The following is a 27867-nucleotide window of genomic DNA, read 5'->3' on the forward strand; positions in this document are numbered from 1 at the left end:
TCTCCATCTAGATGCTTTTTACTGTGTTTGGGGAGACACATCCAGCAGGTTATTCAGATTAATGAACACTCTTCATTCTAAACCAGGGCATCTGCTTTGATCCTTTATCTGCTTTCCTTCTCCAGTGAGCCAAGTAGGAAATTATATTCATCATCACTTATTAGGGAAATGCAAACCAAAACCATGATGAGATATCACTTCAACATACTTGTCAGAATGGCTAAACTAAAAAACACAAACAGGTTTTGGTGAGGATGTGGAGAAAAAAGGAGCCTTCTTGTATTGTTAGTGGGAATGCAAACTGGTGCAGCCACTCTGGAATAGAACTACCCTATAATCCAGCGATTGCACTACTGGGTATTTACCCAAAGAATACAAAAACATTAATTCAAAGGGATACATGCACCCCATATTTATAGCAGAATTATTTTATTTTATTTTTATTTTTTAATTTTTATTTTATTTTTTTCAGAATTATTTTCAATATCTAAGATATGGAAATAATCCAATGTCTATGGATAAGGAAGATGCAGTATGTGTGTGTGTGTGTGTGTGGTGTGTGTACACACACATTGGAATATTATTCAGCCATAAAAAATGAAATCTTGGGCAGCCCAGGTGGCTCAGTGGTTTAGCACAGCCTTCAGCTTAGGGCGTGGTCCTGGAGACTGGGGATCAAGTTCCATACCAGGCTCCCTGCATGGAGCCCGCTTCTCCTTCTGCCTGTGTCTCTGCCTCTCTCTCTGTCTCTGTGTCTCTCATGAATAAATAAATAAAATATTAAAAAAATGAAATCTTGCTGTTTGCAATAGCATGGATGGAACTACAGAGTATAATGTGAAATGAAAGGAGTCAATCAGAGAAAGACAAATACCATGTGGTTCCACTTATATGTGTCATTTTAGAAGCAAAGAAAAGGAGCAAAGGGAAACAGATATAACCCAAGCAACAGAATCTTAACTATAGAGAACCAACTAATGGTTAGCAGAGGGAGGTGGGTGGGGGGATGGGTGAAACCCAATAGGGATGGGTGAAATCCTTAATGGTGGTTAAGGAGTGCATTTGTTGTGATGAACACTGGGTGATGTAGGGAAGTGTTGAATCACTATTTTGTATACCTGAAACTAATATAACAGTGTATGTCAACCAACTGGAATTATTACTAGTTTTTAAGACTTATTTATTCATGAGAGAGACACAGAGAGAAGCAAAGACATGGGCAGTGGGAGAAGCAGGCTCCCTGTGGGGAGCCTGATGTGGGATCATGACCTGAGCCAAAGGCAGATGTCAACCCCTGAGCTGCCTAGGCACCCCAACCAAATAGAATTAAAATAAAAACTAAAAAAAAAAAAATAAATAAATAAAGGAAAAAGACAAAAAATTGTAGGAATGAGTTGAATATCTGAAAATATGAAAGGAGCCAAGGAACTGTTACAGGTTGGGAAGTTAAATTTAAGATGAAGCTAGCAAACGATTCAGGCCTGAGTTGAGATATCAGGTCCTTTGCTATTTTTTTTTGAAGATTTGTCTGTTTTAGAAAGAGCATGCGATTTGAAGGGTAAGAGGGCGGAGGGAGAGAGAAAATCTCAAGCCGAATCACTGCTGGGTGTGGAGCCTGAGGTGGGGCTTGATCTCATGACCCTGAGATAATGACCGGAGCCAAAATCAAGAGTCAGGTGCTTAACCAATTGAGTCACTCAGCCCCCCTGCCACTCTGCTGGTTTTTTGGTTTTTTTTTGTTGTTGTTGTTTGTTTTTTTTTTTTGAGTTTCAAAGTAGGCTTGGCTACTTGAGCCCTTTGTGGTCCTGAATGCCAATTTAATTATTGATTTGATATTGAAACTGGAAAAAGAATGTCCTTCAGCTCTTGTGGTTAGAGTCAGACAATTTGGGCATGAAACAGTACAGTGTCTGGTGCAGTCATTGCTTTACTAGATTCTGAGACCCTTGAGGGCAGAGACAATATCCTTATCTCCCTTATTCTGTTACGTGGCACATTGCCTGACAGTAGGCACTCAATATTGAAAGAATGAAAAATGAAGAACGAAAATGGAAAATCCTCTGTGTATCAGAGACTGTTAATGCTCATCTGCTCTGCCTTGGCTCCAGGAACAAATTCATAATCCTTCAAATAATTTATTTTCCCAGATATTATTATTATTATTATTATTATTATTATTATTATTATTTTATTTTGCCATCTCTACCTCTACTACATTAATGTGTAAATAAAATCTTTTAAAAAGGTTAAGTGTAGTTAGTGTATTTTCAAAAATGTTAGTTGTAGTTATTGTTTTCACAGTTCTCACTATTACCACTATAATCCTATCCCCTTCCAAGGAATGTGTTGTGTTTATTTCCATTACAGCATTTGTGTTGTAAGTTTGTATTTCTACATTTAGTTTCCAATTGACTTCAAGGGACTCATTTTAAAACTTGTATTACACAGTGCCTAGTAAACTTGACTCACCATCTTTTTTTGGGTTAATCTAAATAAAGACTAATGTTTGAGGGATGCCTGGGTGGCTCTGCGGTTGAGTGTCTGCCTTTGGCTCAGGGCATGATCCCAGACTCCCGGGATTGAGTTCCACTTCGATCTTCCTGCGTGGAGCCTGTTTCTCCCTCTGCCTGTGTCTCTGTGTCTCTCATGAGTGAATGAGTGGAATCTTTTTTTTTTTAAAGACTAATGTTGTTTTTTGTTTATTTTTTTAAAGACTTAACCTTTGAGTTCCTCTAAACTAGCGTTTTTTTTTTTTTGTTTGTTTGTTTTTAAGATTCCATGTATCTATTCATGAGAGACAGAGACAGGCAGAGGGAGAAGCAGGCTCCACACAGGGAGCCTGTCGCAGGACTCGATCCCGGGTCTCTAGGATCACGCCGAGGGCTGAAGGCCGCGCTAAACCGCTGAGCCACCAGGGCTGCCCTAAATTAGCGGACTTTTATACAGAGTACACAGACTTGCACAGTATGGATAAAACAAGCTTTAATGCTGCCTCCTAAGATCTAGTAGGGAAGAAAGGGATAGTTCCCTTGCTAAATACGGAAATTGAGGGTTATTATTTTTTTGTTGTATAATGGCATCAAAGAAGGATAGGTAGAATTCTTTTGACAGCCTTTGGACCTCCAGAGGACCTGAGCCCTTCAACTACCAGCTCCATGGTCTCTGGCTGTTCCAATTAAATGGCCATGGGTCCTTTTGTTTTATAGGGCTGACTAAATGTGGTCTTGACTCTTTAATAGATCCAGGCATGCAGATGCTGGGCACAGATAATCCCTTTTTTCTTGAAAAATATGGAAGTAAAAAACCAATTGTATGTTTATATTTTATATGTAGCATTGACACCTAAACTCAAAACTGATTTATTATTATTATTATTATTATTAAAAGATTTTATTTATTCATGAGAGACACACAGAGAGAGACAGAGACACAGGCAGAGGGAGAAGCAGGCTCCATGCAGGGAGCCCGATGTGGGACTTGATCCGGGGTCTCCAGGACCATGCCCTGGGCTGAAGATGGCTCTAAACCACTGTGCGCCCCGGGCTGCCCAAAACTGCTTTCTTATAACGAGGTTGCATCAATCAACTTTATATGTAAGGCCCATAGATTTCTAATTATGTTAGGGAATTATTTAGTTGGGTTACTAAAGAAAGTTTTGTGGCAAAAAGGTATTTATGTTATTTGGAAGTGTTACAGTTTCCAAAAAAGGAAATCTCTGAGGGACTTCTTACCAAGATTATACTCAAGGAATTTTAGAGAAATAGTATGATGAATAAAAAAAGAATCTTGACCTTGAAGAGCTTTTGCTCATTATTGGAATTAAGATTTTGATATAAATAACAGCTGGGCAGGGGGCGAGATAGAAAGCAAGAGGTACGTAAAAACTGCTGTGGGAATTTGGAACAGTTTTTTTTTTTTTTTTTCTTTTTTAAAGCTAGAAGGGCCAAGTAGGTTTTTTTATTTTATTTTTTTTATTTAAGATTTTATTTATTTATTCATGAGAGACACAGAGAGAGGCAGAGACACAGGCAGAGAGAAGCAGGCTCCATGCAGGAAGCCTGACGTGGGACCCAATCCCAGATCCTGAGATCACATCCTGAGCCAAAGGCAGATGCTCAACCGCTGAGCCACCCAGGCGTCCAAACAGACAGTATTTTTGACTGATGATAGTATTTGGGGAAAAATTGGGAAGTTTAGTAGAGATAATATTCATGTTTGGTGTTGAAAAATGAGGAATATTTTGAACATGTGGAAATAAAGTGTATTGTGAATGCTCTTTTTTTTTTTTTTTAAAGATTTTATTTATTTATTTGTGAGACACAGAGAGAGGCAGAGACATAGCCAGAGGGAGAAGCAGCCTCTCTGTGGGGAACCCAATGTGGGACTTGATTGTGGAACCCCGGGATCATGCTCTGAGCCAAAGGCAAACACTCAACCACTGAGCCATCCAGGTGTTCCTGTGAATGTCCTCAAGGACAGGAGTCCTATTAATAATATGTAATCTACTTCTTGGCTGTTTTTAAAAAAACATTTTTTTCTTTCATTTTAGGGAACACATGTGTGGGGGTTAGGGACGGAAGAAGAGGGAGAGAATCCCAAGCAGACACTCTGCTGAGCACAGAGCCCTACATGGAGGCTCACTCTCACAACCTTGAGATCTCCACCTGGGCCACAATCAAGAGTTGGATGCTCAACTGATTCAATCATGGAGGCACCCCTTTTTGGCCTGTTTGATAACAGCATTAGTAGTCATCATAATAGCTGACATTTATTGACTGCCTATTTTATGCCAGAATGTGTTCTAAGTGCTTGCCATTTATTAACTCAATTTTCACATATCTGTTATCTTCATTTTAAAGGAAATGAGACATGAGACCCAGACAGATTAAGTAATTGCCAAAGATCACACAGTAATAAATGGAAGTAGCTTGGGTTCCAACCTCTGTAGTAAGATTCTAGGGCAAACTACAACTGACTACTAAGCTAGATGTTCTCTCTCTCTAGTTCTATTTCTTTTCTTTTTTTTTAAAGGTTTTTTTTTTTTTTTTTTTAAATAAGAGAGAGAGAGAGAGAAGGAGAGGGACAGCGGACAGCAGACTCTGCACTGAGTGCATAGCCTGATTTAGGGTTTGATCTCAGCATCCTGAGATCATGACCTGAGTTGAAACCAAGAGTCGGACGCTCAACTTGACTGAGCTATCTAGGCGCCCTTAAATTTTTTCTCTTTATAATCTTTTTTTTCTGCCTTTTTCTTTCCTGCTAGATGTTGCTTTTTTTTCTTTTACAATTTTATCAAGGTTATATGTTCATATAATTTGAACAGTCAATTAGTAAATGTTATAAATGTTGTTAGGACAAACATCAGTCCCTCCCTACTCCTCTACCCCCTGTCCCTTCCCATTAGAAGTTTCTTTAAGTTTAGTGCTTGCTACTGCAAGCAAAGTATTGGAAGGAAAGTGGTATATTTGCTGTGCTTTCCCCATCAGATCATCACTGCTTATTTTCCTTATGCTGTACTTTACCTTGGGGTATAGGGTGGCTGACATCAGTGCATCTCCAGTTCTATAAGGAGATGCCAGCCATGGGTTGCAGCAGTTGCTCAGCTTTCCTGTCAAGAACTTCACCTTTTCCTCCTTAGCTTCACCTCTCTTCTAGTTCTCATTGCCTAGGTACATGTTGTCATCCTCTCTAACTTGGGATTCTGCAATAGCCTTCTTATTGGTCAGCTTGCCTTCCTCCAGTTTATTCTCTAAACTGAAGCCAGATAAAGTTTTTCAAAAGGTAAATCTGATCAGGGTATTACCTTGCAAAAAATCCTTTAGATTCCTAGTCTGGTTTACAAGGCCCTTCATGATTGTCTCTGGTTTTCTCCTTAACTTTGAACATTTTCTACCACCACTCTTTAGGTTCTGATTAAAATCAAATTACCACTGATTCCTCAAAGGTACGGTTTTTCCCCCACACCTTTGATGATGCATGCAGGAGTAAAAGTATGAAGGTAACTGTCAAATATGCAGTCTAGCTTCATGAAGACCAACAAAGCCACAAAACTAGGTTTCCTAGGAAGAACAAGAATCAGGCCATCAGAGTATAGAGAACTTTGAGAACTGAAAGGTTGTTCAGGAATGAATGCAATTCTAATAAACAGGATATCTAGTTACCCCTTTCGCCTCAGGAATTTGTCAATATGGAGCAGAGACATAGTGTTTTGTTCTTCTCCTTTATTTTTTTTTCTGTCCTAATTTGACTTTACTCTCAACTCTCAGACTTGTCTCTGTGAGTTACATTTCTTTCCCCCAAGTAAGTTGCTGAATATTTGGTCAGTCACTGCCCCTTTTAATGTTTACTTTTGGCACAGTGTTTTCTTTAGGACATTTGTTGAACTGCTTTGTAGCCTGCTGATTGGTTGCTTTGGACCTGAGAATCATCCTTGATATGATCAAAAGGTGACAGAATGATGGGGTTAGGTTGTGGGCACAAGTACTTAAAAATGTGAAGAATTACACTGGGCTGCTTTGCTTTAGCTCAGGGCCAATAATAAGGTATTTATTTTAGTGAAGCACTGGAAGCATAATGGACTCCTTTTTCATGTGAGAAATGGTAACTGGCTGGGCGTAGAGTTCCTGGCTTGTAATATTTTGTCAAGAGAAGAATGTAGATAGATGGTGCTTTTTTTTCTTTTTTAAGATTTTATTTTTAAGATTGGTCAGTGGAGCATGTGACTCTTGATTTCAGGGTTGTAGTTTCAAGCCCTGTATTGGGTGTAGAGATTACTTAAAAAAAAAGTCTTAAATTTTTTCTCGTGTTTACCTCAATATGCTTATCTCACTGAGTTTTTTTTCTTTTTATCTCTCAGCAAGCTTCGTTAGTATCTTAGTCTTTTGTTTGACCTTTTCTCTCTTGCTTCTCTGACTCCATTTTAAAAAAAATTGAGAAGGTATGAAATACTACCTAAAATCTTTTTTTTTTTTTCCAATCCATAATTTCAAAGTGTTCCTTTATCTTTGAATGCTATGTTCTTACATTGTTTTGGAATCATTTCATGGTTTATTTATTTATTTATTTGTCTTAAAATTTTAAATGGGGGCATCTGGGTGGCTCAGTCGTTTGTGTTCTACTCTTGATTTCAGCTCAGGTCTTGATCCCAGAGTTCTTAGATTAAGCTATGTGTTGGGCTCCATGCTGGGCTTGGAGCCTGCTTAAAATTCTGTCTCCCCCTTTATTTCTTCCTCTCCTTCTTTAAAAACAAACAGAAACAATATAAATGGTGTTTTATTTTCCTCCCACGAATACTGAGATTTTCATTCATATGTGGCTTTTGACCTCCCTCTTCCTCCCTAAAAAACAGGGTGAATGACCATTTCTTAGATGACTTTACTTCCATTTCCTCTTAGATTTTAACATAGTGTCCTTATTGCCTTAAGTTAGGTGATCCAGCAAACTCAAGGGAGCGAGGAGGGAGCCCTGGCTGCAAGGTACTCTTTTAGGGGAAATTTATCTTTGTATAGGATTTTGTTTTGTGGCAAAGTTGCTATGTCAGGTTCAGCTCTACTGTGGCCACCCTGCTGCTTGTACTACACTAGGGCTGCTTTCTCCTGGAGAATTGATCTGCTTTATGTAGCTACCTTTGCTACATTGGAAAATGGCTTGCCACCTGTGCAACTAACTCTCACGTCCCAGGCTTTCCAGTACAGTTACTCTTAAGATTCTGCCAAATTAATCTCCAGGTGCTGTACCTTACCTTATGAGAGGAGGGTCCCTCCCATCTCTTGAGTAAGAATGTTCCTCCAACTCTAAGCTCCTCTTTGGGCTTCTGTCTACAATTCTATTCAAATCCTGCTAACTTGTTAGTTCTATGTGTGTGGTATCTGTCAGGAATTCGAAAAAGCCTTAGACATATTGTACCTTTCCCTTATTTCGATTGCCAGTGCAAGCTTTCCCCCGTTTTTGTATGTCTTTGCTTATTTCATTAAGAATTTATCAGGGCCAGCGAGGAGTCAGACTTGCATTTTCAGTCTGTGATCCCAAGAAGTCTTGAGTATCTTCTACAGAGAAATGTTTTTTTTTTTTTTTTTTTTTTTTTTTAACAAAGAGGGAAATCATCTTTTACTTCAGGACCAAATTTTATTTTCTCTCATAAAAATGAATAGCTTAAGACATATGTGTAAAAAAATTAATGTGTGATATATGGGAGAATGACAATATATAATATAGTACCTAAAACATGATTATTTTAGGGAACCATTAGTAAAGACTGAATAAACATGAAAAAATAGGGATCCCTGGGTGGCGCAGCGGTTTGGCACCTGCCTTTGGCCCAGGGCACGATCCTGGAGACCCGGGATCGAATCCCACATTGGGCTCCCGGTGCATGGAGCCTGCTTCTCCCTCTGCCTATGTCTCTGCCTCTCTCTTTGTGTGTGACTATCATAAATAATTAAAAAAAAAAAAAAAACATGAAAAAATATTTGCTGTCATTTTGAGAGGAAAATGATTTTTCACTGTATAGTTTTCTTAGAGTGTTCAACTTTGATAGTTACTCATAAAGGAGAGGAAAAGGAAAAGACATGTTAGCTGGTCATAACAGCTGATTCAACTTTTATGGTCATTTGGCTGACAGGGAGGTCACAGTAGTGCAATGTTATGTCCAAGTATTTGACAAATGTAAAAGTATAATACAACAAAATATGCAAATTAATAATTGCAGGTGCATGAAATATGTACTGTGCCAGATTGAAAGCAACAGTGGGATTATATGATTCCTATCTTTTAAAATGTTAACTTTTAAGTAAAAAGGAAATTGTGGTTACTATATTTGAGAGTTGACACACTTTAATGCTAGATTCTGAGGTAGGAGGGTTGCAAATAGGGAACTCTAGTGCTGCAAGGCTTTAGAAATTGTTTCTTGAGTAGGACAGGCTTCAACAAGGCAGGTTAGCTATTCCCTATGTCTGAGGAACCAGGTCACTGGATGCAGAGTCAGTTTGAATAGGATTATTTCCTGTAATCTCAAGGGTGCCAGTTGTAGATTTGATTCTTCAGCAAGGTCAGAGAAACTGATGAGCTGAAGTTAACAGTTTGAGGGTTAGGTGCAGTGATCTTCTCTTATGTCTCCTTTTTTTTTCTTTTTTTTTTTTTTATAAGGAGCCTGGGACCAAATGCTCTTCCTGTGCATTCTCTCTTTAGCCTTGGCTTCCAGGGTTTCCATGTTTGCTGGAGTATTAAAGAGACTAAGTGTTCAGTCATGACTATTTCTTCACATCTTGCTTTTCTCCTTTTTAAAAATATATAATAGTGTGGAATTAGATGATAAAAGGAATAGGAGTGTTCCTAGTTTTGTCTGTGAGAATACTACTTTTAAATTTCATAATTAGATATCAGGTTTATCAATTTTTTTTTAACAATTTGAGGAAATAGTTGATAGTGTAGAGCTGTACGTTTTATTTTAAATGCATACCTAATGTTTTTCAAACTTTAAACCTTGCAGATTTCCAAATTAATACCTGTTTTAATAAGTGAACATATGAAGATATATAAAGATTTAAAAACTTTTAAAAATTCAGTAACCTCACAATTTTCCCTATCTCCTTTCCTAAGGTAACTAACAGCTCACTTGATATGTATCTTTTCATGCTTTTCTTCCTATTTATAATATACAAGCATATATACACATATATTAGATTTTTTGTTTCCTTTTAAAAATAACAGCTTTTTAAAAAAAGATTTTATTTATTTATTCATGATAGACACAGAGAGAGACAGTTTTTTTTTGAGATAAGTCACACACCATACAATTCATCCACTTAAAGTGTACCATGCATTGGTTTTAAGTATATTCAGAGTTGTGCAACCATCAGTGCAATCTGTTCTAAAATATTATCACCCCAAAAGAAATGCCTTACCCATTAGCAGTTACTCTGCTTTTTTTCCCCAACCTCCCTAGCCTTAGGCAACTGCTAATCCACTTTTTCTCTTCATAGAATTACTTTTTTGGACATTTTATATAAATGGAATTATATAATTGTTTTTTTTTTTTTTTTGTGGCTGGTTTCTTTCACTTAGCATAATGGTTTTGAAGTTTATTCAAGTTTTGGCTTTCTTTTCTTTCTTTCTTTCTTTCTTTCTTTCTTTCTTTCTTTCTTTCTTTCTTTCTTTCTTTCTTTCTTTCTTTCTTTCTTTCTTTCTTTCTTTCTTTCTTTTTATGTTTAAAGATTTTATTTATTTATTCATGAGAGACCGAGAGAGAGAGAGAGAGAGAGAGAGAGAGAGAGGCAGAGACACAGACATAGGGAGAAGCAGGCTCTATGCAGGGAGCCCGACATGGGACTCGATCCTGGGTCTCCAGGATCATGCCCTGGGCTGAAGGTGGCACTAAACCGCAGAGCCACCAGGCTGCCCAAGTTTTAGCTTTCATCATTCTTTTTATGACTGAATAAGATTCCATTGTTTGGATATACCACATTTTGTTACCTATTCATCTGTTAATAGATGTTTGGATTGTTTCTACTTTTGAGTTATTATGAATAATACTGCTAAGAACATTCATACAATTTTTGTGTAGGTGTATTTTTTTGGCATTTTTATTTTATTTTATTTATTTATGATAGGCACACAGTGAGAGAGAGAGAGAGGCAGAGACATAGGCAGAGGGAGAAGCAGGCTCCATGCACTGGGAGCCCGAAGTGGGATTCGATCCCGAGTCTTCCAGGATCACGCCCTGGGCCAAAGGCAGGCGCTAGACCGCTGCGCCACCCAGAGATCCCGGCATATTTTTTTTAATTGAAGTAATACCCTTATACCATTAACTATTTTAAATTATAGTTCAGTGGCATTTAGTATATATAAAATGTTGTACAATCACCACCTTTCTTGAGTTTTCAAACTTTTTCATCATCCTAGAAAAACACTCCATAATCATTAAGTAATCAGTCCCTCTTCCTCCATCTTCTGGTAACCACTAATCTGCTTTCTGTCTCTCTGTATTTTCTAATTTTGGATATATTGTATCATGTAAAAGGGATTATACAGTATGTAGTCCTTTGTGACTGGCTTTTTTCACTTAACATATTTTCAAAATATTTTCATATTTTATCCATTTTGTACCATTTATCAGTATTTTATTCTTTTTAAAATTTTTTTAGATTTTATTTATTTATTTGAGTTAGAGAAACCACAAGTGAGAAAAGGGGCAGAGGCAGAGGGAGAGGGAGAAGCAGACTCCCTGCTGAGCAGGGAGCCCAGTGTAGGGCTGTTTGGATCCCAGGACTCTGAGATCATGACCTGAGCCGAAGGCAGATGCCCAGCTGGCTGAGCTACACAGGCACCCCTCCGTGGTTTAATAATATTCTGTATGGATATATCACCTTTTATTTATCCATTTATTAGTTCATGGACATTTGGGTTGGTACTATGAATATTGCTTGACATTATGAATAATACTACTATAAACATTTGTATACATGTTCTGGTATGGGCATATGTTTTCATTTTTCTTAGATGTATCTCTGAGAGTGGAATTGTTCCTAGGAGCCAAGTGGTAGCTCTGTCACATTTTGAGGAACTGTGAATTGATTTAGTTAAAAAATTTTTTTTTTCTGTGAACTGTTTTTTTTTTTTTTTAAAGATTTATTTATTTATTCATGAGAGACAGAGAGAGGCAGAGACATAGGCAGAGGGAGAAATGTGGGACTTGATCCCAGGACCCTGGGACCACGACGTGCGCCAAAGGCAGACGTTCAACCAATAGGCCACCCAGGTGCCACTCTGTGAACTGTTTTTTTTTTTTTTTTTTTTGTGAACTGTTTTTTTATAGTGCCTGTACTATTGTACATTTTCAACCAGCAGTGAATGTGGATTCCAATTTCTCCACATCCAAGCCAACAGTTATCAGGGTATTTTTTTATTTTACCCATCCCAGTGGGTGTGAAATGGTATCTCATTTGTGAATACTAATTTTGATTTATATTTTTCTTTTGTTTTTATAAACATTTCTCTAATGACTAATGATGGTATGCATCTTTCCATGTGTTTATTGGTTACTTGTATATCTTCTTTGGAGAAGTATCTTCAAATCCTTTGCACATTTTTTAATATTTTGTTTAAACAATTTTTTATTATTATTTTTTAAAGATTTTATCCATTTATTCATGAGAGACACAGAGAGAGAGAGGCAGAGACATAGGCAGAAAGAAGCAGGCTCCATGCAGGGAGCCCGGTGTGGGGCTTGATCTCTGGGACTCCGGGATCACGCCCTGGGTGGAAGGCAGGTGTCAAATTGCTGAGCCACCCAGGCATTCCTTTAAAAAAAAAAAAAAAAAAGATTTTATCCATTTATTCATGAGAGACACACACACAGAGAGGCAGAGACATAGGGGAGAAGCAGGCTCCATGTAGGGAGCCCATATATATTTTATTTATTTATTCATGAGAGACAGAGAGAGAGGCAGAGACATAGGCAGAGGGAGAAGCAGGCTCCCGGTAAGGATCCCAATGCAGAACTTGATGCTGAATGCTGGGATCATGCCCTGAGCCAAAGGAGGATGCTCAACTGCTGAGCCACTCAGGTGTCCCCCTTTGTACATTTTTAAATCAGGTTATTTCTTTTTATTAAGTTGTAGGTGTTCTTTATATATTCTAGATACAAAACCCTTATATATGCTGTACAAATATTTTCTCCTATTCTCTGGTTATATTTTCACTTTCTTAATTGTGTCCTTTGGCATGAAAAAGTAAAGTGTGAAGTTAAATTTATTTTTCTTTTGTTGCATGTGTTTTAGGTCTTTTATATAGGAAACTATTGTCTAACTTAAGGTCACAAATATTTATGTCTGTGTTTTCTAAGAGTTTTCATAATTTGAGCTTTTACAATTAGGCCTTTGATCTATTTTGAGTTATTTTTATATATGATATGAGGTTTTGGTTTGCTTTTACAAAGCAGAATCACATGAAATGTATTAATATTTTTACTTGATAATACATCCTGGCTATCTCTTCTGGTCAAGTATATCTTTTTTTTTTTTTTTAAAGATTTATTTATTTATTCATGATAGACACAGAGAGAGGCAGAGACACAGGCAGAGGGAGAAGCAGGCTCCATGCAGGGAGCCTGATGTGGGACTCGATCCCGGGACTCCAGGATCACACCCTGGGCCAAAGGCAGGCGCCAAACCGCTGAGCCACCCAGGGATCCCCCTGGTCAAGTATATCTTTATGTATTTTTAAACATCTGAATAATTTCTTAATTTATAAGCTTCCCTTTCTAGAGTAATGAATGATACCTGTGAGTTTACCTGTAGTCACCCTTGCCTGCTGAGTATTGATCCAAACTCTGTTCAAAGCCAAACTTTAGACCAGTTGCTTTCAGGCTTTTAATGTGTCTATTTTGGGATCAACTAAAACATCGTTATTTGTAGAGTTAAATACTACTGGGGAGGCACAATCTAAGACATAATTGCCCTTTTATAGAAACCATTCATACTAGTTAGACTATCCCTCTGTTTCAAGGGAATATTTTTGTTGCTTTGTTTTACATAATTAACAAGTGCAAACTTTACTGAGATGATACGGGGATTAGAGTCATCTGACAAGGATTTTAAAACTGCCGTCATAACACTGCTTCAGTTAATAATTACAAATGCACTTGAAATAAATGAGTAGCTAGAAAATCTCAGGAAAGAAATAGAAGGTCTATAGATGAACCTAGTGGAATTTTAGAACTGAAAAATACATAACCAAAATTAACTCCGTGGATGAGCCCAGTGGCAGAGTGGAGAAAGCAAAGATGCAGTGAACTTGAAGATAGGATAATAGAAATTGTTCTGTTTAAATAAGAGAAAATAGACTGACAAAGAAAATGAAGAGAACCTCAGAGACCTATGGGGTGTTCAGAAAATATCTGATATTCATGTCATCAGAATTTCAGGAGAGGAAAAACAGTATGGGAATGAAAAAGTATTCAAAAAAATAATGGTTGAAATCTTTTCAAGTTTGGCAAAAAGCATACATCTATAGATTTAAGAAGCTGAAAAAACTGTAAACATGATAAACCTAAAGAAATCCACACCAGGACACATCATAATTAAACTTCAGTAAATTAAAGATGAAGAAAAATATTGAAAGCAGCAGGAGAGAAATATATCTATAGAGTAAAAAACAATTTTTTAAAAGATTTTATTTATTCATGAGAGACACACAAAGAGAGGCAGAGACATAGGTAGAGGGAGAAGCAGGCTTCCTGCGAGGAGCCCCATTTGGAACTTGATCCTAGGGACCCTGGATCACGCCCTGAGCCAAAGGCTCATCCATTGAGCTACCCAGGTGTCCCTGGGGTAAAAACAATTTAAATGATAATGGATTTCTCATTAGAGACCTTGGAGACCAGAAGGAAGTGGCACAAAATTTTTCAAGTGCAGAAAGAAAAAGACCGTTAACTCAAAATTCCATATCCAGAGAAAGTATCTTTGAAGAATGAAGATGTTATTAGATGAAGAAGATTCTTGAAACAGTAAGGAAATGATAAAAGAAGAAATCTTGGAACATTAGAAGAAAGAACAATGGAAAGAAAAAAATGGGTAAATATAATATACTTCTTGAGTTTCTAAATTATGTTCAGCAATTGAAATATTGTCCTATGTGGTTCTCCTCTTTGTAGTGGAAATATTTAAGATGATTATATTACAAGTGGAGAAATGGTAAGGTGACATAAAGGCAACATAACAACTTCTATACTTCACTTGAACTGGTGAAATGTTGATGATATTAGACTGTGATGTTACATCTGTAGAATGTAATACTAAGAGGAACCACTAAAAAAATCTGTATTAAAGTGATACATTAAAATACACTATAAATAAATCAAAATGTTTAACCCACAGGAAGGCAGGAAAAAGAAAATAGGAAAAAAAAAAACTGAGAACAAACAAAACAAAAAATGACAGACTTAAGCCCTAACAGTTTAAGAATTACATTAAATGTAAATGATCTAAGTACATAAGAGTTTGGCATAGTGGCTATAAAAATATAACTTTATATTGACATAATAGCTTGGATGGACCTTGAGGGCATTATGCTGATTAGAAAAAGGCACTCAGGATGCCTGGGTGGTTCAGCGGTTTAGTGCCTGCCTTCCGCCCAGGGCGTGATCCTGGAGTCTCGAGAGTTCCTCGTTGGGCTTCCTGAATGGAGCCTGCTTCTCCCTCTGCCTATGTCTCTGCCTCTCTCTCTCTCTCTCTCTCTTTGTGTCTCTCATGAATAAATAAACAAAATCTTAAAAAAAAAAAAAAAAGAAAGAAAAAGGCACTCTTAAAAAGGCCACTTTCTATATGAATCTATTTGTATAATGTTCTTAGAAATGACAAAATTATGCAGATGGGGAACAGATAAGTGGTTGCCAGGAGTTAGAGATGATGAAGGAGGGGGTAAGCATGACTATAAAGCAGTATCATGAAGGATATCTTGTGATGGAATATTTATAGATCTTTTTTTTTTTTAATAGATCTTTATTGCAATGGTAGTTATGTGGATCTACATATGTAATACCATAGAACAACATATATGTTGTTTAACATTAACATAAATTAACATTATGTTAATTTCCTGGTTTTCATATTGTACTGGTTATGTAAGCTTATATAGGGTTTCCGTAAGATTTAACTCTTAGGAGGAACTGGGTGCAGGGGTACACTGGACCCCTCTATTATTGTTGCAACTCTGTAAATCTATAATTATCTCAAAATAAAAAGTTAATACTATAGTAAGCATTGTATTCAATGCTGAAACATTAAAAACAATCATTTATGTACACACAGGCATATACGTACACTGAAATATCACTTAGTCATAAAAAAGGATGAGATCTTGCCATTTGCAACATCATGGGTAGATCTAAAGGGTATATGAAAGAAAGACAAATACCATATGATTTTACTTATAAGTGGAATCTAAAAAATAAATGAATAAAAAGCAGAAACAGACCCATAAATGCAGAGCACAAACTGATGGTTGCTAGTTGGTGGGTAGGGGGAGATGGGCAAAATGAGTGAAGAGGAGTGGGTGGGAGATATTTATGGAATAAATGAATAAATTATAGGGATGAAAGATATAGCATAAGGAATATGATCAATGGAATTGTAATAGCACTGTATGGTGACAGATGGTAGCTCCCTTGTGAACATATGTACTTGTTGAATCAATCAAGTTCAGGTTGTATACCTGAAACTAATGTAACTGTGGAATATACTTCAATAAAAAATTTAAATTCAGGGAGTTAATATTTTAAAATTTCCCACTTAATTCATGAATGCCAACTTTTATTACTTACATTTAGTAGTTTTTTGGGAGTCCTAACCTATGCCATAAGATCAAAAAAATAATGAAAAGATTGTAGGTTTGAAAAGAAAGAAAAAAATGGTAGATGATATGATTTTCTATATAGAAAACTAGAGAATCTAGGCCTAAAAATGAAAGAGTATAACAGGATTAATGAATTTAAGATAATTTTCAAAAGTTAGCTGCATTTCTATGAAGTACAAATACCATTGGCAATAACAACAAAAAAAGTGCTGTTGTGAAATATAGCAAAAGATGTATGGGGCCAAAATAAGTTAATTTCGTAGGAAATTGAAAACCAAGACATTAACGAAGGGTTAAATAAATAGACATGCTGTTTTCTTTCTTTCTTTTTTTTTAAATTTTTATTTATTTATGATAGTCACAGAGAGAGAGAGAGAGAGAGAGAGAGAGGCAGAGACACAGGCAGAGGGAGAAGCAGGCTCCATGCATCGGGAGCCCGACATGGGATTCGATCCCGCGTCTTCAGGATCGTGCCCTGGGCCAAAGGCAGGCGCCAAACCGCTGCGCCACCCAGGGATCCCGACATGCTGTTTTCAAGTGTAAGAAACCTAAATTTTTTTTTCCTGTGCCATCCTCCAGCGGAAACCTAAATATTTTTAAAATGTAATTTCCTCATTTGATTTAGAGATGTTAAATGTAGTTTTGATCAATCTTAACACTGATTTTGGGAACTTGCCATTTTATTCCAAAATTTATAAAGGTTTAGTTATCATCTGAAAACCTGTTTATGTAATAACGACATTAAAAATTAATTGGGAGGGAAGCCTGGGTGGCTCAGTGGTTGAGCGTCTGCCTTTGGCTCAGGGCTTGATCCCAGGGTCCCAAGATCGAGTTGCACATCGGGCTCCCTGCATGGAGGATGCTTCTCCCTCTGCCTGTGTCTCTGCCTCTCTCTGTGTCTCTCATGAATAAATAAATAAAATCTTTAAAAAAATTAATGGGGAAAATCTTATGATCATATCAACACACACACACATAAAAAAAGAGTAAGCCAAATACTAAAGAAGTAGGCAGGAGTCTCTCACCTTAGCTGGTATCAAGATTTTAAAAATAAAAGAAGTGGGCAGCCCGGTGGGTCAGCTGTTTAGCGCCGCCTTCAGCCCAGGGTGTGATCCTGTAGACCCCAGATCGAGTCCCACATCAGGCTCCCTGCATGGAGCCTGCTTCTCCCTCTGCCTGTGTCTGTGCCTCTCTCTCTCTGGGTCTCTCATGAATAAATAAATAAAGTCTTTAAAAAAAAAAGTGTATGAGACTTAAATATACACATATATTATGACAAGTAAAGTAAAAAATAGAAATGAAGTCAAATTTAATATAGTATTCTAAGATTTAAAATAATGATACCTGAAGCAGTCTTTGTTACTCTCTGGTATAAGTATCCAAATTCCAGATTAAATCATTAAAACTAGGTAAATAAGACTTCTGAGGATTTTATTTTTCAGGTAACATCAGTGCAGTTTGACTTTTCAAGTGAATTTCTGTGTGGTTCTTTTTACTAAAACCTGATGCATGTCATGAAAACATTTTAATTTATAAAAATAGGAGTTAATTTAAAAATGGGAACTGAAATGAATGCTTTTTTACATTTCAGTGTCCTTTCACATCAATTCTTTTATTTCCTCCTCCCCCCATTTACACAGAAACTCAATAGATAAAAACCTTCGTTTTCCAGAACAGACATAATATTTGCCTTCTATTTAAAAACCCCAAGGGCCAAGATAATTACTTTTTTTTCTTTTGGTCTAAGGGCCCACTAATGAAGTGTCAGAACCAAGTCTAGAATCAAGACCTGGTTCCTTGTCCTGTGCTTCTCCCAAATAACTGCAATGCTTTTGTAGCATTAGCTGCTGCTATTTTTGCTCCACTTCTGTAGGATTAATGTAATATCTCAAGAATTATCATTGAAATGTTGGGAAACACTCAGATTTTAGGCACTGTATCTTCATGACAAAAACTTAAAAAAACATAGATTTTGATTTTTCTCAAGGGCCTATGTTTATTATTACTTGGGCTAGAGTAGACCCTGGATTAGCAATGATTCCATCCAACTCCAAAGAGGTACTTGCAAATATTATTGGGCAAACACCATGTAATTAGCTCGTTTTAATAGAACAAATAAACATAAGATTAATCAATAAAAGTAAACTTCTGCAGATTTAAACAGAAAAATCTAGGGAGAGCAACAACATTGGTAACTTTAGGAAAAAGGAATTTTATTAGCAGATGATTTTAAACTGCATGGATTTCTCCATGATATGCACACTGTTTTGTAGATTGTGCATTTTTCTGGAGAGCAGATCTGTAGCTTTTGTTAAATTATCAAAGGAGTCTGACTTTTAAAAGGTTAAGAATTTACAGTAATACAGGATGGGAGGAAAGGCATGTTGGCACAGTTTCAGGAAGGAGCAATGATAATAGAGCATAGGAAGAACTGAAAAGTGAACAAAATGTATCTATTTCATTTCTGGACTTTCTGGTTATCCTCTTTTGCTGTCTTTCCAAAGGAGATTTAGAACGATTTCTTTTTTTTTACATTTATTTATAAATAGGAAAAGCTCTGATTTAAGATACTATAATTCTTTTGTTTTAGCCCTGTGTCTGACTAGCCCCAAATACCTGTACCCAAACTCTTGGACATTTTGTGGGGATAGTGGACTTTGCCTTTCATTGGAAGGTTGGGAAACACTCAGATTTTAGGTGCTGTTATCTTCATGACAAACATGTAGAAAAACATGCTCCTCTGTGATTCTTTCCATGGCTTTTTAATGCTGTTTCTTATGTTTCTTTTCTCAAGAAAATGTTTTCATAATCACAGAAACTCTCTGAGCTTAACTTTTCTAATCTATAAAATGGAGATAAAAAGGAAAATTGGCATAAGCTCCCAACACCTATTAACAGGAAGGGTTCTTGGCAGTACTCTAAAACCGCTAGAAACATACTGTTGTCCTTTAGAACTCTACTGTCTTAGACATCATGCCTTTCCTTTGGAATACCAACTTCTCTGCAGTTTTCTCTAACCAACCCTGCATCTTAGTTTCACTCCCTCAAAATTGAAGTTGGGACCATGTGATTATTGCATCTAAGTCTGCTGCCTTTGGCTTCTGTAGTGGGTTTTATTTATTTATTTGTTTGTTTGTTTATTTATTTATTTATTTATTTATTTATTTATTTATTTTTGTAGTGGGTTTTAGATCCTGCCTCCCGTCTCTCTTAGGATTCCTTCAGAAGAGGAAGAGTGCTTTGATACTAACGAGCACAAAAGACAAATAGCTAGCTATCCATTTAATTCAGTTCTTAGGCAGCTTCTTTCTTGCTTAACCCTGTTTTAATTTGTAATTCCCTAATGATATATGATGTTGAATATCTTTTTATGGGGTTACTTGCTACCTGTATATCTTCTTGGGTGAAGTATCTGTTAGTGTATTATGCCCATTTTAAAATCAGGTAGTGTATTTTCTTACTGTTGAATTTTAGGAGTTCTTTGGGTATTTTGGAGAACAGTTCTATATGAGATGTGTCTTTTGCAAATACCTTTTCCCAGTGTGTGGCTTATCTTCTCATTCTTTTGATATGACCTTTCAGAGAACAATTTTTAATTTACTGAAGTCCAGCTTATCAGCTACTTTCATGAATTGTGCCTTGGTGTTGTGTCTGAAAAGTCCTAATCATATCCAAGGTCTTCTGAATTTTCTCCTGTGTTATCTTCTAGACATTTGTTATCTTCATGATTTTGTGTTTTACATCTAGGTCTATGATCCCTTTTTTTTTTTTTTTTTTTTTTTTTTTAATTTTTATTTATTTATGATAGTCACAGAGAGAGAGAAAGAGAGGCAGAGACACAGGCAGAGGGAGAAGCAGGCTCCATGCACCGGGAGCCTGACGTGGGATTCGATCCCGGGTCTCCAGGATCGCGCCCTGGGCCAAAGGCAGGCGCTAAACCACTGCGCCACCCAGGGATCCCTATGATCCCTTTTGAGTTAATTTTTGTGAAGGTCTCTTGGTTCTTCTTTTTTTCCCCCATGTACATGTCCAATAGTTATAGCACCATTTGTTGAAAAAGCTGTTGTTGCTCCATCATATTGCCTCTGCTCCTTCGTCGAACATTAGTTGACTGGGGCACCTTGCTGACTCAGTTGGTGGAGCATGTGTCTCTCGGGGTTGTACGTTTGAGACCCACATTGGATGCAGAGGTTGCTTAAAAATAAAATCTTAAAAAAAATTTAGTTGACTATATTTATGTGGGTCTATTTCTGGCTCTCTGTTCCATTGATCTATTTGTTCTTTCGCTAAAATCATACTGTCTTGATTACTATTAGTTTTATAATAAGTCTTGAAAGTTGGGTAGTATTGAATCTCAGTATCGAGTTGGCTATTGTGGATCTTTTGTTTTTCCATATAAACTTTACAATCAGTTTGTTCATATCCACAAGATAACTTGCTGGGTTTTTTTTTTTTTTTTTTTTTTAAAGAAAGGGACTTCTTACTGTATTTTGAAAATAGCCAATGAATGCAGGAATGAGTGACATTTTAAAGGTTAGCAGACTATGATTGTCAGAATTCTGTTTAATTACATAGTTACAGTTCATCACATGATAATACAAATATAAGGAAATCATAGTGCTAACAATATTGAATAACTCATGGGTAAAAACCATCAATTTAGATGTTCAAAATCTCAATCCTGCAAAATTGTGGTGTAAAGTAGTATTTTTGAACTGCTTTTTTTTTTAAGATTTTATTTATTAATTCATGAGAGACACACAGAGAGTGAGGCAGAGACACACAGGCAGAGGGAGAAGCAGGCTCCATGCACGGAACCCAACATGGGACTCCATCCCTGGTCCCCAGGATCACGCCCTGGGGCAAAGGCGGTGCTAAACCGCTGAGCCACCGGGGCTGCCCCTTGAACTGTTTGTTTTAAGTGATGGAGGAAATTTTAATATTAATTTGCTGTGATTTTGATTAGGATTGTATTTGAGTCTCTAGGTCAAGTTGGAAAGAATGGACATCTTGACAATATTGAGTCTTTCTGTCCATGAGCATGGGTTATTTCTCTAATTACTTCTTTGATATCTTTCATCAGAGTTTTGTAGTTTTCCTCATCTAGATTTTGTACTTGTTTTGTTAGATTTATACCTAAGTATTAAAAAAAATTTTTTTGGTGCTAATGAAATTGATAAGTGTGGTTAAAATTTTTTTTTTTTTTTTTTAAGTAAGCTCTACACCCCATGTGGGGCATGAACTCATGACCCTGAGATGTTGATATGCTCTACCAACTAAGCCAGCCAGGTACCCTTGTTTTGTACAGTTTTAAATGTGGGTTTTTGATTTTTTTTAATACGGAGTTGTGAGATTTTTTTTCTTACAATTTTATCAGTCTGATCATACTGACCATACATGTTTTGCAAATATTTCCTCCTAAACTTGCTTTTTTTTTTTTTTAAAGATTTTTTTTTTTTTTTTTTTTAAAGATTTTATTTAGAGAGAGAGGCAGAGACACAGGCAGAGGGAGAAGTAGGCTCCCAGCAGGGAGCCTGATGGGGGACTTGATCTCTGGACCCGGGATCACACTTTGAACCAAAGGCAGACGCTCAACCACTGAGCCACCCAGGCACCCCAACTATTTTCTTTTTTAAGGTTTTACTCATTTACTTGAGAGAGAGAGAGAGAGAGAGAATATGCATGTATGAGAGGGGGGAAGGGAAGAGGGAGAAAGACAATCTCAAGCAGACTCCATGTGTATTGTGGAGCTGGATGTGGGGCTTGATGCCCTGACCCTGAGATCACAACCTGAGCTGAAATCAAAAGTTGGAAGCTTAACCAGTTGAGCCACCCAGACACCCCATACTTGCCTTTTTAACAGTTCCTTGAATACACGTTTTAAATAGTCTAGTCTATCCATTTTTTTAAAAAGTTCATGATTTTTGTATTCAATTTAAGAAATATTTGCCTAGCCCAAGATCACTAAGATTTCCTGTTTTCTTTTAGATATTTTATAGTTTCAGTCTATTTAGTTCTATTCATGAATCATTTCAAGTTTTGCCTTTGGTATGAAGTGTAAGGATAATATATAGATTATATTTATATATTTCATATATATTTCAATTTTGTTGATCTGTGTCTATTTTTATGACAATGCCACACTGTCTTTTTTTTTTTTTTTTAATTTTTATTTATTTATGATAGTCACAGAGAGAGAGAGAGAGAGGCACAGAGACACAGGCAGAGGGAGAAGCAGGCTCCATGCACTGGGAGCCCGACGTGGGATTCGATCCCGGGTCTCCAGGATCGCGCCCTGGGCCAAAGGCAGGCGCCAAACCGCTGCGCCACCCAGGGATCCCAACACACTGTCTTGATTATTGTAGTTTTACAGTAAGTCTTAGATTAAATGAAATCATTAAAAAATACTTAAGAATAGGAATTGATGTGAGACTACAAGGGGCAGTCCAGTGGGAAACATACTTTGATTCAAAATAGATTTTAGCGTTAAGTGTTACCTGAAAGTGGAGAGAGTCTTGTAAAAATGTACTGAATTACCCATCTCGAGGATGTATTGGGCAGGGCTTGGATGTCAGCTAAGGTGGAGCTTTGAACTGTAATGTAGCACAAGGAGAGTGGCAGGTCTGTACTCTTAAGTATTCTTTTTAGGCATTGTCTTGGTATTTCCTTTTCTCCCCCCACCCCTGCACACTTAGTCCTAATCTTCATTGATGGGAAAATATTTGGTGTTTACTGGAATTTAGCAGTTCTCCTGCATCTTTGTGGTCTTTGACCTTTTCTAGAAGCTGGCATGCTACAATCCTAGTGTGGGATTCTTTCATCAGTTCTTCACTGATGTTTTGTAAATAGCTCTTTGTGGTCATTTGGATAGGAGCTTCTCTTGTTATCTTGTTATTCCTAGAAGAAATTACTTCTCATCCTTGTTTAAGACCTATTATCTAAATCTGGACTATTGAACTCTTCTTTTGGCATAAATGAAATGGAGGGATTTCTATGATGGGCTTTTTTTTTTTTTTTTTTTATTCATGAGAGACACAGAGAAAGAGTCAGAGACATAGGCAGAGGGAGAAGCAAGCTCTCTGTGGGTAGCCTGATGCGGAACTCAATCCTAGGACCCCAGGATCACAACCTGAGCCAAAGGCAGCCGCTTACCCACTGAGCCACCCCAGGTGCCCTTCTATCATGGGCTTTAAATGAAAAACATATATAACTTAAACCTTAGATATGTGACATGAAACTGGTTGCTGGCCATAGGAGTAATTTAATTTCCTCTACCTCTTTGTCAGGAGGCTATAGGAGATTTCTGCATTGAGGATGAGATTAGATTGGATTACTCATAAGGGCCCTTCTAACTTTTTGCCTTCAAGCTTTGTTTGGAGGTCCCAGCTTCTTTTCTCTTAGACTTAGATTTACAAATCTAGTTCTAACTCTAATCTTGGCATATAGTGGGTGCTAAAGAAAAGTTTGCTTAGTTAATGAATTTGCAAAAGTTCTTTATGGTGTCCTCTTTTTTTCTCTTGCAGTTAAAAGAGCCAAATTCCAGGGTTCACCAGGTAAGGCCAGTCTTTAATTATTATGTCTTTTCCCTTCATACTTGCTGTGATTTTTTTTTTTTTTTTACTTGCTGTGATTTAAAATCAATCTTTTTTTTTTTTAATGTTTTATTTATTAAGAGAGAGAGGGAGAGAGAGCGAGAGCATGTGCACCCAGCAGAAGGAGAGGGAGAAGCAGGCTCCACCGCCCAGGTGGGAGGCTGTTGTGGGGCAATTCCAGAACCCTGAGATCATGACCTGAGCCAAAGGCAGATGTTTAACCAACTGAAACACCCAGTTGCCCCTAAAAATCAATCTTTTAAACAGTCATTAAGGGGTGCTTCCGTGGCTCAGTTATTTAGGTGTCTGCCTTCAGCTGGAGTGGTGATCCTGGGGTTTTAGGATTGAGCCCTGAGTCTGACTCCCTGCTGGCGAGGAGCCTGCTTCTCCCTCTCCTCCTACATGTCACTCCCCTTGAGCCTGCTTCTCCCTCTCCTCCTACATGTCACTCCCCTTGCTTGTGCTCCCTCTCTCTGTCAAATAAATGAATGACTGAATGTTTAATCAGTCATTAATTTCATTTAATTCACTGATCACATAAATTCACAAAATTTATTGTTTAAAATCAATATAGAAAGATGTGGTCAAGGGGTACAAAGTTTCAGTAATGCAAAGTGAATAATTTCTGGTGAATTAACATATAGTGTGTTCATAATTAATGAGTATGGTATACTTGGAATTTGCTAAGAGGGTAGATCTCAAGCTGTCAATGTATACACACACTTTAAAGGAAAATGGTAATTATGTGAGTTGTGATGACTATATTAATTAGGTTGATTATGGTGGTTATTTAGCAATGTATATCAAATCAAGTTGTACACTTTAAATACATACAATTTTAAATTGTCAATTATACCTCAATAAAGCTGGAAAAAGTCAATGCTATTGTAAAACATTAAGGAAATCTATCTCTATATCTAGTGAAAACTTAAAGTCCCCTTACTTTTTGGCCAACTCAATTCTACTTCTCAGCAGTAACTATTTAGAGGTTTGTGTATACCTTCTCAGGTTTTGTCTGTGCATAAGCCTATATAAACAAATAGATTAACTTTGTTTGACCTGCTTTTATTCCAACAGATCACTTTGAGTGTGTATGGGTACATATATCTAGTTTTTATTTCTTTATCTCAAGTTAACTTTGAGGGCATCTAGGTGGCACTTTAGTTAAGTTTCTGACTCTTGGTTTCAGCACAAGTCATGATCTCAGCATTGTGAGATTGAGCCCCACATCATGCTCCATGCTCAGCATCATGTACTGGGTTTCTTTTTTCCTCTTTTTCTACCTTTCTTCCTGCATGTGTGCTCACTTTCTCTCTCTCTCTCTCTCAAATAAATAAATAAATCTTTTTTTAAAAGGTTTTATTTATTTATTCATGAGAGACACACAGAGAGAGGCAGAGACACAGAGGGAGAAGCAGGCTCCCCACAGGGAGCCCAATATGAGACTTGATCCCAGGACCGCAGGATCACGCCCTGGGCCAAAGGCAGACGTTCAACTGCTGAGCCTCCCAGGCATCCCTCAAATAATTAAATCTTAAAAAGAAAAAAAAAAGTTAACCTTCTGCCCAGTGTGGGATTGGAACTCATGATTCTGAAGTCAAGAATCCCATGCCCTACCAACTGAGCCAGGCAGGAACCCCTCTGCTTCTTTCTTTTTAAGTGTACAGAATTTTGTTATAAATTTGTACCCTAAGTTCCTGATTGATGAATATTTAGGTTGTTTCCATTTTTTTTACTATTAGAAGCAATACATGTTTTTGTGCATTTATCACTATCTGCTTTTGCAAGAGTATTTATACACTAGAATCCAAAAATAGAGAATTGCTGGGCCAAAGGTATGCATTTAAAAACAAAATATGGTAGCTGCTGCCACACTGTATTTCTGAAAGTTTTGGGAAGATTATACTTAAAATATATATAACTGTTTATCCAAACCCTTATCAATATTAGGTAGTATGAAATTTTTTAATCTAAAATTTTTAAAAAAATGAATGTAGTTGAGGGATCCCTGGGTGGCGCCGCGGTTTGGCGCCTGCCTTTGGCCCAGGGTGCGATCCTGGAGACCCCGGATCGAATCCCATGTCGGGCTCTCGGTGCATGGAGCCTGCTTCTCCCTCTGCCTGTGTCTCTGCCTCTCTCTCTCTCTCTCCCTCTGTTACTATCATAAATAAATAAAAATTAAAAAAAAAAGAATCTAATTAAAAAAATGAATGTAGTTGAAATACAATGTTATAGTTGGCGGCGTACAACATAGTGATTGTAAAGTATATACATTATGCTGTGCTCACAGGTGTAGCTACCATCTGTCACGATATGATACTATCACAGTACCATTGACTATATTCCTTTTGCTGTGCCTTTTATTCCTGTGACTTATTCATTCCATTACTGGGAGCCTCTGTCTCTCACTCCCCATTTCACCCTTCCCCATTCCTCTGGCAACCATCAGTTTATTCTCTGTTTTTGTAGGTCTGATTCTGCCTTTTTTTTTTTTTTTAAGATTTTATTTATTTATGAGAGCGAGAGAGAGAGAGAGAGAGAGAGAGAGTGCATGTGTGCGCAAGTGAAGGGAGAGGAGGGGCAGAAGGAAAAGCAGACTCCCTACTGAGCAGGGAGCCCAAAGCAGGGCTTGATCCCAGGACCTGGGAATCTTGACCTGAGCTGAAGGCAGATGCTTAACCGACTGAGCCACCCAAGCACCCCTACTTTTCTTTTTTTTAAAGATTTATATATTTGAGAGAGAGAGAGAGGGTGAGTACACAGTGTGGGAGGGGCAAAGAGAGGGGGAGAGAGAATCCTAAGCAGACTCCTTCTGAACATAGAAGCTGTGGGTAGGTGGGCTTGATCTGACCTGCTGAAATCAGGAGTCAAATGCTAAAAGGACTGAGCCACCCAGGTGTCCCACTATTGCTTTTTATGTAAGTTGTGGCTTCGTCTAGCCTTAATAGATCAAGCTTGGAATCTCTTTCCTTTATGAGGACCTTTTCTCAATTCTTGTCCCTGTCAACAGCTAGAGGTAACCCTTTCCTCTCTGATCCTTTACCACTTTTCTCTTTCTCTTATGATACTTATTTCTATTTTATTTTATATATTTTTAAAGATTTTATTTGATAGACTTATTTCATCATTTTATTAACTTTTCTACTAGATCAATTAGATTTTTTTTTCAAACTGAAGATGGTCTATAAAATCAATTTGGTTGTGATTAATGGAATAGTTTAAATAAATTAGAATAAGAAATACCAATGATTACATCTTGTATTTCATGAACTTTTGTTTTCATTTGTGTGTATGTGTGTCTACAGGGTCAAATATTTATCTCTAAAATTTGGAAAACTATTAAAGCCTATGCTTTTGAGACTAGAATGTGCTTTATAACTTTTTATAGCTCTGCATGCTTAGAATGATGCCATATGGTACACAATATAGTTTTATATTTTTCTTCAACATATAATACTTTAGTTTGGGTTACTCAATTCCAAAGGTTTTGTGAGATTGAGTAACAATCTGAGCACTAAGTATTATTCTTCATTTTGCATTTTTTTAAAGATAAATTTAACACATATGTGACCCTGAAAGTGCAGAATGTGAAGAGCACAACTGTAGCAGTTCGTGGTGATCAACCTTCTTGGGAACAAGATTTTATGTTGTAAGTATTTTGCAGCAGCAGCAGCCTACAATATTCTTTATGAAAACTACAGAGTTGCAGGAACAAGTGAGATGTGAGGTGGGTGAAGTACATCTGCAGTTTTGTTCTTTCCTGGATGTGTAATTGATTCTACAAAATGTGAATTATGAATACAAGTAAACTCCCAATTCATTTATGTGGGTAAATACACTGTCTAGTAAGATTTTCCCAGTGGTCAGAATTAGGATATAGTACAATATACTTGGCATGATATTAAACATAATTTAAATCTTTGAT

At 37.1% G+C, this 27867-nt stretch overlaps 1 protein-coding gene across 5 annotated transcripts in view; it reads left to right on the plus strand.

Moving 5' to 3' along the window:
* UNC13B (unc-13 homolog B) overlaps window positions 1–27867 on the plus strand; it is a 231910-nt gene that overhangs the window by 33561 nt on the left and 170482 nt on the right. For all 5 annotated transcript variants that reach the window (XM_038552721.1, XM_038552722.1, XM_038552723.1 and 2 more), the window contains exons 2-3: window positions 23874–23903; window positions 27492–27591. In XM_038552721.1, coding sequence (XP_038408649.1) covers window positions 23874–23903; window positions 27492–27591 — 130 coding nt within the window. The remainder of the gene's footprint in view (window positions 1–23873; window positions 23904–27491; window positions 27592–27867) is intronic.

This window comes from Canis lupus, chromosome 11 (genome assembly GCF_011100685.1).
Source record: "Canis lupus familiaris isolate Mischka breed German Shepherd chromosome 11, alternate assembly UU_Cfam_GSD_1.0, whole genome shotgun sequence".
Taxonomy (NCBI): domain Eukaryota; kingdom Metazoa; phylum Chordata; class Mammalia; order Carnivora; family Canidae; genus Canis; species Canis lupus.